General features: G+C 40.4%; 1 protein-coding gene across 1 annotated transcript in view; it reads left to right on the forward strand.

Moving 5' to 3' along the window:
- Nucleotides 1-12,908, forward strand: part of polr3b (polymerase (RNA) III (DNA directed) polypeptide B) — a 30,964-nt gene that overhangs the window by 10,999 nt on the left and 7,057 nt on the right. Inside the window, exons 13-23 of the mRNA XM_036585297.1 lie at nucleotides 921-1,082; nucleotides 1,184-1,384; nucleotides 2,618-2,780; nucleotides 4,180-4,333; nucleotides 5,280-5,354; nucleotides 5,571-5,669; nucleotides 5,822-5,949; nucleotides 8,669-8,878; nucleotides 9,150-9,308; nucleotides 9,549-9,666; nucleotides 9,943-10,085. Coding sequence (XP_036441190.1) covers nucleotides 921-1,082; nucleotides 1,184-1,384; nucleotides 2,618-2,780; nucleotides 4,180-4,333; nucleotides 5,280-5,354; nucleotides 5,571-5,669; nucleotides 5,822-5,949; nucleotides 8,669-8,878; nucleotides 9,150-9,308; nucleotides 9,549-9,666; nucleotides 9,943-10,085 — 1,612 coding nt within the window. The remainder of the gene's footprint in view (nucleotides 1-920; nucleotides 1,083-1,183; nucleotides 1,385-2,617; nucleotides 2,781-4,179; nucleotides 4,334-5,279; nucleotides 5,355-5,570; nucleotides 5,670-5,821; nucleotides 5,950-8,668; nucleotides 8,879-9,149; nucleotides 9,309-9,548; nucleotides 9,667-9,942; nucleotides 10,086-12,908) is intronic.

Genomic DNA, 12,908 nt, shown 5'->3' on the forward strand with positions numbered 1-12,908 from the left:
ACAGCACCCAAATCCCGGGCCAGGCGAGCTCAGGGCTTTCTCGCTTTTTATTATTATTTAGCGCAGCCATGACAAAAGAATGGCTGCCTTGACTTGAGCGATTGAGTTAATCCACCAGCCCGGCTCTGATAATGTAATTACCGCAGTCTTAAGTCCTTTAATTTCCCCCAACCAGCCTTCTCTGGTGGTGAACTCTGTGTGTGTGTGTGTGTGTGTGTGTGTGTGTGTGTGTGTGTGTGTGTGTGAGAGAGAGAGAGACTACTAAGCGAAAAACCCTTTTCAATAGAGCTTACACACACTCCCAACACTGCCAGTCTCCTCAATTACGAATCCCTGACATTCAACTAATTGGCCCTGCCGCGCTGCGGAAGCTTAATTTCTTTATTAATTTTGACGCGGCCTGCTTGTTTTGATGTATGCTAATGTGCTTGGATGGAGGGGCGCTGCTATTGGAGGGTTTTGGTGAGGATAAGAGGGCCTTGGGAGAAGCGCCAGGTCAACCTTATCACAGCACGGGCACACCTGGTTATTACATCTGCTTGCAGAGCCTAGAGGCTTGATGACACAGAATGTGATATTGTAAGAGCCAGATGCAGTTAATAAAGTTGGTTGTTTTTGGAAGTGGCACTGGGGAATCAGAACAACAAAGAGAAGAAGTTAGCTACTCACAGGCTGAAGTGTTGATAGGAGTTTAAATAGGACACTGTCTGAATGCTCCAGACACACTGAATTGTTAGATGTGCTAATCAGCAGATTACAGCTTGATGTATCACAAAACAATGCTACATGTTTTGATCAGTGGCTGCCAGTTTTGAACTGCTGGAGTTCACACTATGTTTCTGTAAAGTGTAGTGGTTCTAAAGGCTAAGGCTCACAAAGTTAGCAGACGTGCTCATCTGGTGATTCCTGTTCCTTCTCAGCTGCTGTCTCTGCTGTTTGAGGATCTCTTTAAGAAGTTTAACTCTGAGCTGAAGAAGATCGCAGACCAGATCATCCCCAAGCAGAGAGCGGCTCAGTTCGACGTGGTGAAACACATGAGGCAGGACCAGATCACTAACGGCATGGTTAATGCCATCTCTACTGTGAGTCTCAGCTCTTTTATAGACTCCATGTCATGGCTTACTGACAAACACATTTCTCACTGCTTCTCATTTCTGCCCCTGCTCTGGTTTGCTGTCTTTAGGGGAACTGGTCTCTGAAGAGGTTTAAGATGGACAGGCAGGGAGTCACACAGGTGCTCTCTCGCCTGTCCTTCATCTCAGCGTTAGGCATGATGACCCGGATCTCTTCTCAGTTTGAGAAAACCAGGAAAGTGAGTGGACCTCGCTCCCTTCAGCCCTCACAGTGGGGAATGCTGTGCCCCTCAGACACACCTGAAGGAGAGGTCAGTACAACACTTCTGCCTGAGAGCAAACATGAAAGCTTTTTCATATAGAGCTAATCTGTTGAGTTAACTAAACTCCTCCCCCTCACTTCTACTGCTATCAACACTCAGATTTCTTTTTTTCTTTTACTGTTATGGTCCAATGAAACATCAGAAGCCATATTACTGCCAAAGCTTTCTATAGAACATTTATAGAGTGCTTAACTCAAGTTTTTCATAAACTGAAACACTGACTTTGCCAACTAATTATCGCAGTCTAATCAAAAAGGGAAGTGCATTACGAATAATTTTTATGTTTGAGTATCCTCAAGAGTTAAAGAGCAGATATGCAATTAACTGTTACTTCTGCCGAAATTAATGTATGGTCTGGCCTGGTGTGATAGCTCTTGTGATAAGAGGCTAAATTATAAATATAAATGTATAAATATAAAATAAATCAGTAGCATAACATTTAGCAGCAGGCAGAGAAATACGTTTGAACAGGTTTTATTATTCAAAAAAAGCAGCAGTTGTATGAATAACAGAGGCTGCCTCTTTAGATCTAAAACAACAGCTACTTGATACAACGCTAGATGCTGGAGGACAAGGTACACAAGGTATTTTCTCCTCATTGGACGATGTGCCAACATGTTAGTTTGACAGAGAAATATATTTCCACTGTTTCTGAAACTAGCTATCATCAGTTAGAGTAGTTAGCCTAACGTTAGTTAGAAATAAGTCCACGCTACATCTGCCTTCTCAGCCACTTCCTGAACAGTGTGTCCTTGGCAACATGCTTATGCGTTTTCAGATTGGCAAAGTGTAACAAATACAATTGTTCACAAATATGAGCAAAACAGTCACATTTTACAGTCTTAAAAACGTAAGTGGCATTTCATGTAATTGCTGTTCTCTGTGTTTTCTGTCTTCCTGTCTTGAAACATAACAAGCACCCAAATAGTGAATTCAGTATTCGAGTACTGGCATCTCAAATGTTAAACCAAGTACTCAAGTACCCAAGTACCCATGCACATCCCTATTATCAAATGGATTATATATTGTAGCAGGAACACAGTCAAGGCTTCTTTTACTTCTTAATCCACGGTTGAATAGCTAAACGCTAATTCCTACAACAGTACAAAAATGATTGATTATTTATTTATTACAGTAAACACAACAGGAAATGACTGATTTTGAGGGGGGGTCGGGGCAGGGCGGGGGTTAATCATTTTCATATTTCGATGTTTGGTTTAGGCGTGTGGTCTGGTGAAGAACCTGGCTCTAATGACCCACATCACCACAGACATGGAGGATGGGCCCATCATTAAACTGGCCTTTAACCTTGGAGTGGAGGATGTCAACCTGCTCTGTGGAGAGGAGCTGTCCTACCCTACTGTTTTCCTAGTTTTCCTGAATGGTAACTCAGCTTCATTTACCATACATGTCCACGTTTTCTCACACATAAGCTTTTAGGCTGGGCCTACACTACACAATTTTAACTCTATTTTAACCACGATTTTAACAGGTGATCTGCTAGTGTGAGAGGAGAAACAAGTCAATTGAGCTCTGAAGTAATCAAAGGCCCTCCAATATTTTCAAATATGTTTGTTATTTCAACTCAAAGCATTCCCAAGTCCTGTAGGGTGAGATGGTCAGCGATGTAATTGAACAAAGGATTAAGGTACCGGTCAGTGAGAGAGCAGGGGAGAGACAAAAAAGGCGAAGAGAGGCGTATATGCCCTCTGAAGCATAAGCCATGGACTATGGAGACTGAGAAGCTGCTTGTTGAGTTCAGAGTAAATAATAACTCTCATATAGTTTCAAATCAGCTGCCAGTTTGTAGTAAAATATTTCTCCAGCTCTGACTGTAACATATTTCAACCCCATATTCATTTGCAGTTTTTCGTGTTCACTATACTTCTTATGTGTGCATAAAAGCACAAACAGGTCCAGTCCAGTTTAGCATTGTTTGTATCTTGTGATCATGGGGAGATCTGGGATTTTGAGTGTTTTTTAATGCCAAAATTCATGTGTATTGTACACTCTCTTTGCCTTATCGTCGAGTGTGCATATCCTCACAACAAAGTAACAGGATTTTAAAAGTCGTGTAGCATAGGCCCAGCTTTACACTCAGATTATATATTCCAGGAATCTTCTGTAGATGTTTTTGTAAAGAAGGGTTTTGCCTTGTAACATCAGTGCACTTGATGTTTGTGGAAAAACGTGAAGGCAGTAAAAACCTATGATGCAAGGTGTATAGTGAAATGGTTTGTTTTTTGTGTTTGACTTGAAAGGCAGCATGAAAGTCTAATGAACTTTAGCCACATTACAGCTGTATACTGCATGCCATAGATTAGCTTTTAATGTCATGTCAGAGAAGACTCACCTAGCTAATTAATTAATGTGTATATGTTTTCCAGAGCACTGATAAGTTTCAAATTATGCAGGCTGCCTCAGAAAGTAATTAATTAGCAAAAACAGCAGGTGTCAGAGCATAACGCAGAGCAGTCTGTAAATCCAGTCACTGCTCCAAACAACACACCCACACATACACTTGCTTGTCTCTGTAGCACAACAGTATCCTGGTACAGTATCCATTATTCCACAAATGTTTTTACCTTAAACCAAACCAAATGGTAAACCATGGATATTTCTTTCTGGTGTAATTTTCATTGCGCTAGCTCCATTTCACAGTCAACTTTGAATCAAGCAGCTTATAACAGTGATCTCAGTATAGACAGACCTTTGTTCTTTCTGTGTAATGCAATGTGATTTGGTGCAGTGTTGTTAACCAGTTTGTGTGTGTGATTCTGCAGGTAACATACTGGGAGTGATTCGAGACCACCGCAAGCTTGTCAACACATTCAGGCTGATGCGAAGAGCTGGCTTTATTAACGAGTTTGTTTCCATCTCCACCAATGTGACGGACCGCTGTGTCTACATCTCCTCTGACGGGGGGCGCCTCTGCAGGTAAGCCTCAGTATAATTAAACAACTGCAAAAGCACACAGTGTGCTTTGTGTGATTTATTCAGACGTCAGTGAATAATTTTTAACATGTTGAATTTAAGATAACTTGCGGCTGGCAAAAATGTGATGTTTAGTTTACAAATTTTTGTGAACTTTCACAGGCAACGTTAATTTATGCCTAACCACAATTTTCTCTGGTGTGGTCATACCGATATGCAAGCTGAATGACCAGCTATGTCCTCACAACTAGAACTTTTTGACAAACGTGGAAAGGATTTATCTGTCTTCGTCATGTTGTGCTATCATCTTCAAAACTAACCAAAACTGGGTTGTGTGTATCTGAGCTATGTGTGAAAGGGATCAGAACATTTCAGCTCTTGAACAGAGCGATAAAGTTCACAATTTGCCAGATTTGTGGGAGGATAAGGACTTCATTTTGTCACTTGAAGACATTTTGCACATATGTTTGTTGGTGGAATGGTGAACATGGTGAAATTCCAGGCAAAAATTTGTTCTGCGTGTAAAGCTTTGAAGCAAAAAAATCATGTCTGAATATTTTGCATTTTTGTGCTGTTATATCGGCCTTTAGAATTAAAAGTATGAAAACAATATATTGCTCACTCTCTTGTTCCCATATTGTATCCTCATGATGATCTCATACTCTTCTGAGACCTGATTGCACTGTAGAGAGATGGGCAAGAGATGGACAATTTTGATTGGATTAACTGTTAAGGTGGCAGTGCCGGCTTCATCCTGCATCTTAATACTAATGATGTGACATACCTGTGAATTCCAGTTTCCACTATGATTGACAGTTGCCTTGTAATGTGTGTGTGTGTGTGTGTATGTAATGCTTGGCTTTATTTCATTTTTTTTTGTGTGTTGAATCTCTTTAATGAAACGAATAGTGAAAGCTTAATTAAGTTCTGCTTGTCTTAATTCTGCCAGACCCTACATCATTGTGAAGAACGGACAGCCGGCTGTGAAGAACAAACACATTGAGGAGCTGTCTCAGGGTTACAGGTGCGCTTCAGTGGAATCAGTAGTTGAAATCCTCTCATTGATTTTGAAAAGAGGGTCAAACAAGTGGATCTGAAGCTTATTTGCATTGTCCATGCTTTTTTCTTGAATGCTCTTTCTCTTAAGATATTTGAAAACCTGTGTTTGGCATTTCTAAAACAGAGTTGCTCCATCAGACCCATTTATTATGTCTGACTTTGCATCTTTTTATCCATATAGGAACTTTGAGGACTTTCTGCATGAAGGTCTGGTGGAATATCTTGATGTGAATGAGGAGAATGACTGCTCTATTGCTCTGTATGAGCATGTGATCACCAAGTGAGGTTTTTTTTATTTATTTAATTTTTTGGCCTATTTCCTTTTTTTACTTTATAAAAGGAATGGTTTGTAAGTTAAAAGTAATACTGTCTTTTTCGTGTTTATAACCACTTCAGATGGTGGTTAAGTGTGTTGTTCACTATGTTTTTCAGGGACACTACACATTTGGAAATTGAGCCATTTACTCTGCTGGGGGTTTGTGCTGGATTGATCCCTTATCCCCATCATAACCAGTCCCCCAGGAACACCTACCAGTGTGCTATGGGCAAACAGGCCATGGGTAAGAGCCATGTGTCCATCACAGCAATGTGCTAGTCTCAGCTCTGTAACCTTGGGCGATATGAAATTATGAATATGTTAGTTGTCTGATGTTATTGAAGTTTTGTAATTCAGACTACCAAAAAAGTGCCAAGATATACTCTCCTTATTTAAGGCTTTTCAAACAGAACATTACCAAATAATGAACTACACACACATACTTGAAACACCACAAAGATTATAACATAGATTTTTAAGTCTGGCAAAGAAGGCTGAGCTACATGCAAGTGAAACAAAGAAACTCTGGCTCTGGTGAGATCTGGTAGAAGGTGAAATAGACAAGCTTGTCCAGAAGAAAGGTGCCAATGTGCCAGTTTAGCAATGTTTTGGTTTCCAACCAAACGAGCATGGAAGACCGCTGGATGTTAAGTATTACAAGCCATCTGTGCAGAATATAGCTAGCTTTTATAAATTATTAGCTAATATTATAAGCTAGCCCAGTTGGTAATTTTATGGTAATTATATTATCATCAAGGGAATGTGCAAACAATAGGGTAAGCCTCTTTAATGTGTGAACGTGATGCTTTGTAACTTGGCTAACAATGGTATTGTTTATAGTAACATTCAGCTAAGCACAGTCTTTTGCCCAAATTTACATTATTGTCCAAGCCTTACGATAAGGTTTTCCGAGAATATAATGGGTGTCATCAGTACTTAAATAATACTTGTGTGGGTGTCGATGTAACAGCATCTTTGAACAAAAATATATAGTGATAATTATTTTTAGATATCACCCAAACCTGTGTTGGGAAAAAAAAGCAGCTGATGTATTGTCAGTTTTAACATATCAAAACAATGTTGATGTGTATTGTGGATGTCCTTAAGTATTATGTAGTATTTTTGCTAAATAGCCCACCTGCACTATAACCATACCAAACTCTGCAGCACAGCCTCCATCTTCAGCTGTCCTAGGGAGCTTGAGCATTTACACATTTTTTTCTCTCTCTCTCTCTCACTCTCTTGCTCTCTTTCACTCACTATTCATTCATGCTGAAATATATTCACATTCATAGTGGTATTCACACCCTCATACACACTAAAGTAAGTGTGGGTGTCTGACTGTGTGTACATCAAACATCCTCTGCTTGTGTAGGCCGTGTGTGGGGCAGGGAAAGGGCCTCTACACACAGTCTGTCTGAGTGTCATTAGCCATTCATTGTGTCTTCAGCTCAGTGTGTGTAGTGGGTTAGTGTGCTCAGCTGCAGCAGAGAGAGAGAGAAAACACAGCGCTCCCCTGGTTACCAGAACTACTATAGTCACCCCCCCCCACCCCCCACCCCACTATCTTTACAAAACCACTGAGACTGCAACTACATTTGGCCCAATATCCTCACCCTTGTCTCTTGTGTTGTGTGTTGGGTTTTTTTTTCCTTTTTTTTTCTCTCATGTGGACGGCCCCATACATGTGCAAATCTTTCTGTGTGGCCCTGGACCTATTATCACACACTGTGTGCTTGTACCCTGATTGTGAAGTAATAGCATCTGACAAATGTCAAGGCCTCGAGGGACGGCTGCTATTCTTCCATAACCTGCCCTGCTTTACGCCTGTGGATTAAGGAGGTGGCCCTCTCTTGGCTGCACTGCAGCTAAAGATACTGTCACTCCACATGCTCACTCAGCCAGACTGACAAAGTTAGCCAAGCATAATGTGATTTTAGGACAAGTTTTGTGGACACAGATTAAACATGGTCTTGAAATAAACATTCTTTAAAAATTCTTCTTAGTTCAAGTCTAGACTCCGGCTTGGAAAACCAACTCAACAGAGCTTGGTTGAAGCTTTTGGCTTTTTGGTTATCTGATATCTTTTATGTGTTATCTCTTGATTCATATCTGGATGAATCAAGAACATTTACCAAGGTCAGAGTTCTTCATTCATTTTCCTTAGACTAATTAGAGAAGACAAGGTGTTAAAGCATAAAGCCAGCAGTATTCTTCAAATGACAAAGGAACAAAACCTCAAACTACCTTTGGGGGGGGGGGGGGGGGGGGCTCTGTTCTTGTCTTTCTCATTCCTCACTACGAGAGGTCCTTCATGGGTTCAGTCGGGATCAGTCGCGATCAGGGGGGGTATCAGAACAAGCAGTGTGGTGATTATGGCTTCAAAACATCGTTTACGTTTGAAATGTACTACCAGTTTAATGCAGCGTTGTTTAAGTTTTTCTCCCATGTTTTTGTTTGCTTTATCACAGAAACACATGCTTTCTACTGGTCATTCTTTATATGTTCAAATATATCCAGATACCTCTTCTAAATAGTGCATTCAGTAATGCACCCATTGCTGATACAGGTCTTTAACTGTGCGCACACACATGTTGCATCTTTATCTTCTTAGAAAAGCATTGCTTATAGAATCGGGTGCTCTGTAGCATATGATGAAACATAAGGTCACCATGACAAGTTCCAAGGTGGAGGGGAATAAAGGCTCTGAGCACTGGGCTTTGGAGGAGTAAAACTGTGGTTGAACACGATCCAATACTTTTGGGATCAGTTGGAATGCTGTTTGTGAAACAGAACTAATCATCCAACACAGTACCTCACCTTACTAACATTCTTACATACGAATGCAGTCAAATCCTTACTGCGTTGTTCCAGTATCTAGTGTAAATCCTGAGAAGAGTAGAGGCTATAAAGGATTAATACCCTTTATTACAGAAGACATGTACTACATCTCTTGCCCACAGGCACTATTGGCTATAACCAGAGGAACCGGATAGACACGCTGATGTACCTGCTGGCCTATCCTCAGAGACCCATGGTGAAAACAAAGACCATTGAACTGATTGACTTTGAGAAACTGCCTGCAGGTCAGAACGCCACAGTGGCTGTGATGAGCTACAGTGGTTATGATATTGAGGACGCTCTGGTGCTTAATAAGGCCTCACTAGACAGAGGTAAGAGTACTACTTGACACAAACATTCTTAGTGCTGCCAACTTGCATATGTCAAATTTGACCACGTTTGCAATTTCATTTTTAATCTCATTGTGTTTACAAAAAGTGCTGTAGTGATTAACTGCTTTGTCTCGTTCTTTACACCCAGAAGTTTTTATCACTAAGTTGCAAATTGCAAGAGCATAACAACCAATGACTCTGTAGTAACCAATGAATCATCCACCTTGCCTCCCTCCCACACTCATCTCTATGCCTCTTCTTTTATTGCCAGGTTTTGGCAGATGTCTTGTGTACAAGAACGCCAAGTGCACCCTGAGACGTTATACTAACCAGACCTTTGACAAGGTGATGGGTCCCATGCTGGATGCTGAAACTCGGAAGCCCATCTGGAGGCACAGCATCCTGGATGCGGATGGCATCTGCTCTCCTGGTGAGTGTTACGGAAAAACACTTCACTAAAGCACAGCGCAGGGAGCTCCCACTATATTCTTACCACTTCTTATGCTTGATGTGTTTGAGAGAGTTCTGTGTGCTCAATATGACTGAAATTCACCTGAAATTAGCAAGGTAGCAGCCAAAGGAACGTCTTAAGACATATATTTGTAAATTGGTATGAGATTTAATGTATGCAACTTTCCTACTTTGTGTATGTGTACACTCTGTATGCCAGGTGAACGAGTGGAGAATAAGCAGGTGCTGGTGAATAAGTCTATGCCCACAGTTACCCAGACACCACTGGAGGGCAGTACCCAGCCAAGCCAGCCACAGTACAGAGATGTACCCATCACGTAAGTGTGCCTCTCTCTGCTCACAGTTGTTGTGACTGGGCACCGTCTAGTCCATTTCCACACGTTTAAATCACATTAAATACATAATATTCTTCTATGTACTAGTGCCCTTTTTATATTGGTGCAAGGCTGCTTATTCCATTGTGGTCTGCAGGACCATAGAAAAGTCATTTTGATGGACCTTTTGCATGCCAATTAACTTTAATTTTCATTGTTTTTTTAGCTTTAATAACATGGCAAGTGATGTCAGAGTGGTTCTCTGTTCTATTCATACAGGTATAAGGGCTCAACAGACTCATACATAGAGAAGGTCATGATATCATCAAATGCTGAGGATGCCTTCCTGGTGAAAATCCTGCTCAGGCAGACACGTAGGCCCGAGATAGGAGACAAATTCAGCAGCCGGCACGGCCAAAAAGGTACCCTAGCACACCAGCCCCTCCACTGGACTACTAAGTGGAAGAGACTAAATGCTTCCAATCTGTCTTATTATATAAGCTAGTCGGTCAGTGCCAGTGCAAGTGGATGCGCTCTGTGTCTCCAAAATCATAACTTTACAGGAGAAGGAAAAAAGGAAAGTGTGTGTGTACACAGTATCTCCATGTATGTTGTTTTTCAGTTTTTGACATAATTTGAAAGTACCTGTTGCCCTTTACATTGTATGTAAATTTTGTGATGAAAGTACCAAAAGAAATGGCCCAAAATTACATGGAAACAACTCTGGTTCCATTGGCTTACATTAAAAGTAAAGTATGTTTTATCCTTCTCCTGTAAAGTTATCATTTTGGAGATACAAGGTTTTGCTCTGACAGCAGTGATATATACATATATAGACCCACAACTGAGTTTATTTATTTCTTTTCCTTCTTCCTCATTTCCAACATGAATTGCATCTGGGGTGGGCCTCCTTTTTATTTTTATTTTTTTTTGAGGGCTGTTTTTCAATTAATTAGCCTTTTGTCCTAAGCCAGACTATGCAAATTTATTACAGCAGCGCAGCTCCTGGGAAAAAGTGTTTACAGTCCTTATTGTTTCTGCGCACCTCCACTGAGAGCCTAGACCACGATGATGGTTTAATCAGAGCGGTAACTGGCGCCATGCATAATTCACTCATTTCATTAGGCGAGGTTGTCCACAAGCACTCATCACGGCCCATGACAGTGAGCAGGGGTCAGGGAGGGGTTAGCCGCAAACAGCCCGAGATGCTATTTACTGCTCTTTTTAACGGGCCTCTTGGTATTTAAAGGAGTGGCACAGAGCCACTAATACAGGACAGCTAAATGTTGTTTGCGAGGGACAGCGTAGTTCTCTTGAACGCCTTTTTGTGGTTTTAGAGGCTAGCTATTGTGGAGCTATGTGAGTGGGAGAAGTTGGGTGGTGGTGTGCCGAGATAAGGGTATTGAGTCTAGAGAATGGCTGATTGTGCTGAGTAGGGGTGTTAATTGTTTGAATCTGTCCTGAGGTTTGTTCAGAATAATTAGATTTGATTCAGAAGCTTATTTTACCAGAAACTGTATCTTTTGATGTGGTTGTTCAAATGTTTTGGGAGAAAATTCATTTGACAGTGAAATTAGATAAACGTATATTTTTTCAGAATTTTATATAACATAGTATACATAATATTTTCAAAACTCTGAAAGCATTCTGTGTAGTTGGACTGGATTGTGTGTGTGTGTGTGTGTGTGTGTGTGTGTGCGTGTGTTCTGTGATGTTTTGAGATAAATTGGCAATCTGTTTCAGTGCTAAAACTTGGAAATACTGCATTTTTTTATGGTAAATCAAGGTTCATCATGCGTTTCTAAAAACAGTAATTTTCCCCTTCACAGTCCTCTAGCATCTTGAAACCGAAAAAAATAGTAGACATAAATTTATCTTTGACACAATCACTCTGAGGTTCTCAGTTTTTCATTCTAGTTTTATTTATTAGTAGAGATGGCACAATACCACTTTTTTTTTGCCAACGTTTTTCTTTACCAATATTGAAACCTTCTGACACTCATCCAATTTTTCTTCGTTTAAAACTACTGAGTGTTAAAATTATCAGTTTTTAATTGAAGCACTTCTCTGAGGATGAGCATCTAAAACCCAAAAACAAGCCCACAGGAACAAATCCACAGACAAAGTAAGTGTGTGCTTTTCAGGATAGAATTTTTGAATCGGATTGAATCGGATTCTTTCTTCCTTTTTTTTTTTTTAACGATTTTCTGAGACGTCATCCAGCATTTTCTCCTGACGTTGACCAAACACAAGTACCCATTGATACTGGTATGCCATCTTTATTTATTAACAATAAACTTGCTTCTTTTAGTAGAAATCACATGGGCCCAGAGCCAATATGTGTGTAGCAGGTGCCTCAGTAGAATATCCATATCAGAGTTTTTTTTTTCTTAAGTTTGAATTTAAAATTATTTAATTTAATTTCATTAATGCTATAGAGCTTAACACATTTGTGAGGTCCAAATAATGTAAATTACACCAAACTGAAAATTGGAAGATCAATCATTAACTTTTATATCTAGACCGAAATAGATATGTACAGAAAATTGCTTTTGAAAGGGAAAAATCTGGCAGCTTCAGTGGTTCCAAGAACCAGTAGAGGACATCCCACAGTGTACTGGTGCCAGCTGTATTAAGCAAGTTCCGCTAGAGTTTTGTCTTACTCTTATTTACCTCCCTCCTCCTTACTAGCCCTGACTAGTCTCATAAGCTCTGGTCAAAAGAGCAGAATAGGTTAATTATTTACCGGTGACCCAACTCACAGACATAAACAACCCACACACACACACACACCACACACAGAGCAGTGTTGGTGCGGCCCTTTGTGTGAGCTGCCACGGTGAGCCTGTATGGGGTGTGATGGAGGGCCGTGGACTCTTACTGCTGTCCTGCTTTTCTCTGCTGATTTCATGCCTCTTTTATCATTCACTCGCACACAAAATAAACAACACAGAGGATGTCTGTGATGGGAATCTCTCTCTCTCTCGCTCTCTCTCACTTTCTGTGTGTTTGTAATTCTTTTCTGACTTTAAATAGTTTAGTTTACATAATTTTTGAAGACATTCAGCTCCTGGTGCAGATTTTCCAAATTCACCAACTGAAGTGCGTCACACTGAATAATTATAATATGCTGCTAGTTGACTCACTTAATTATGTGACGTAATAATGTTATCTAAAATGGCTAGAGGAGAGAAGATCAGATAAGAATCCACTTACATAAATAATGTCAGACTGAAATGGGAATT

The sequence above is a fragment of the Colossoma macropomum genome, unplaced genomic scaffold, assembly GCF_904425465.1.
Source record: "Colossoma macropomum unplaced genomic scaffold, Colossoma_macropomum, whole genome shotgun sequence".
Classification (NCBI taxonomy): Eukaryota; Metazoa; Chordata; class Actinopteri; order Characiformes; family Serrasalmidae; genus Colossoma; species Colossoma macropomum.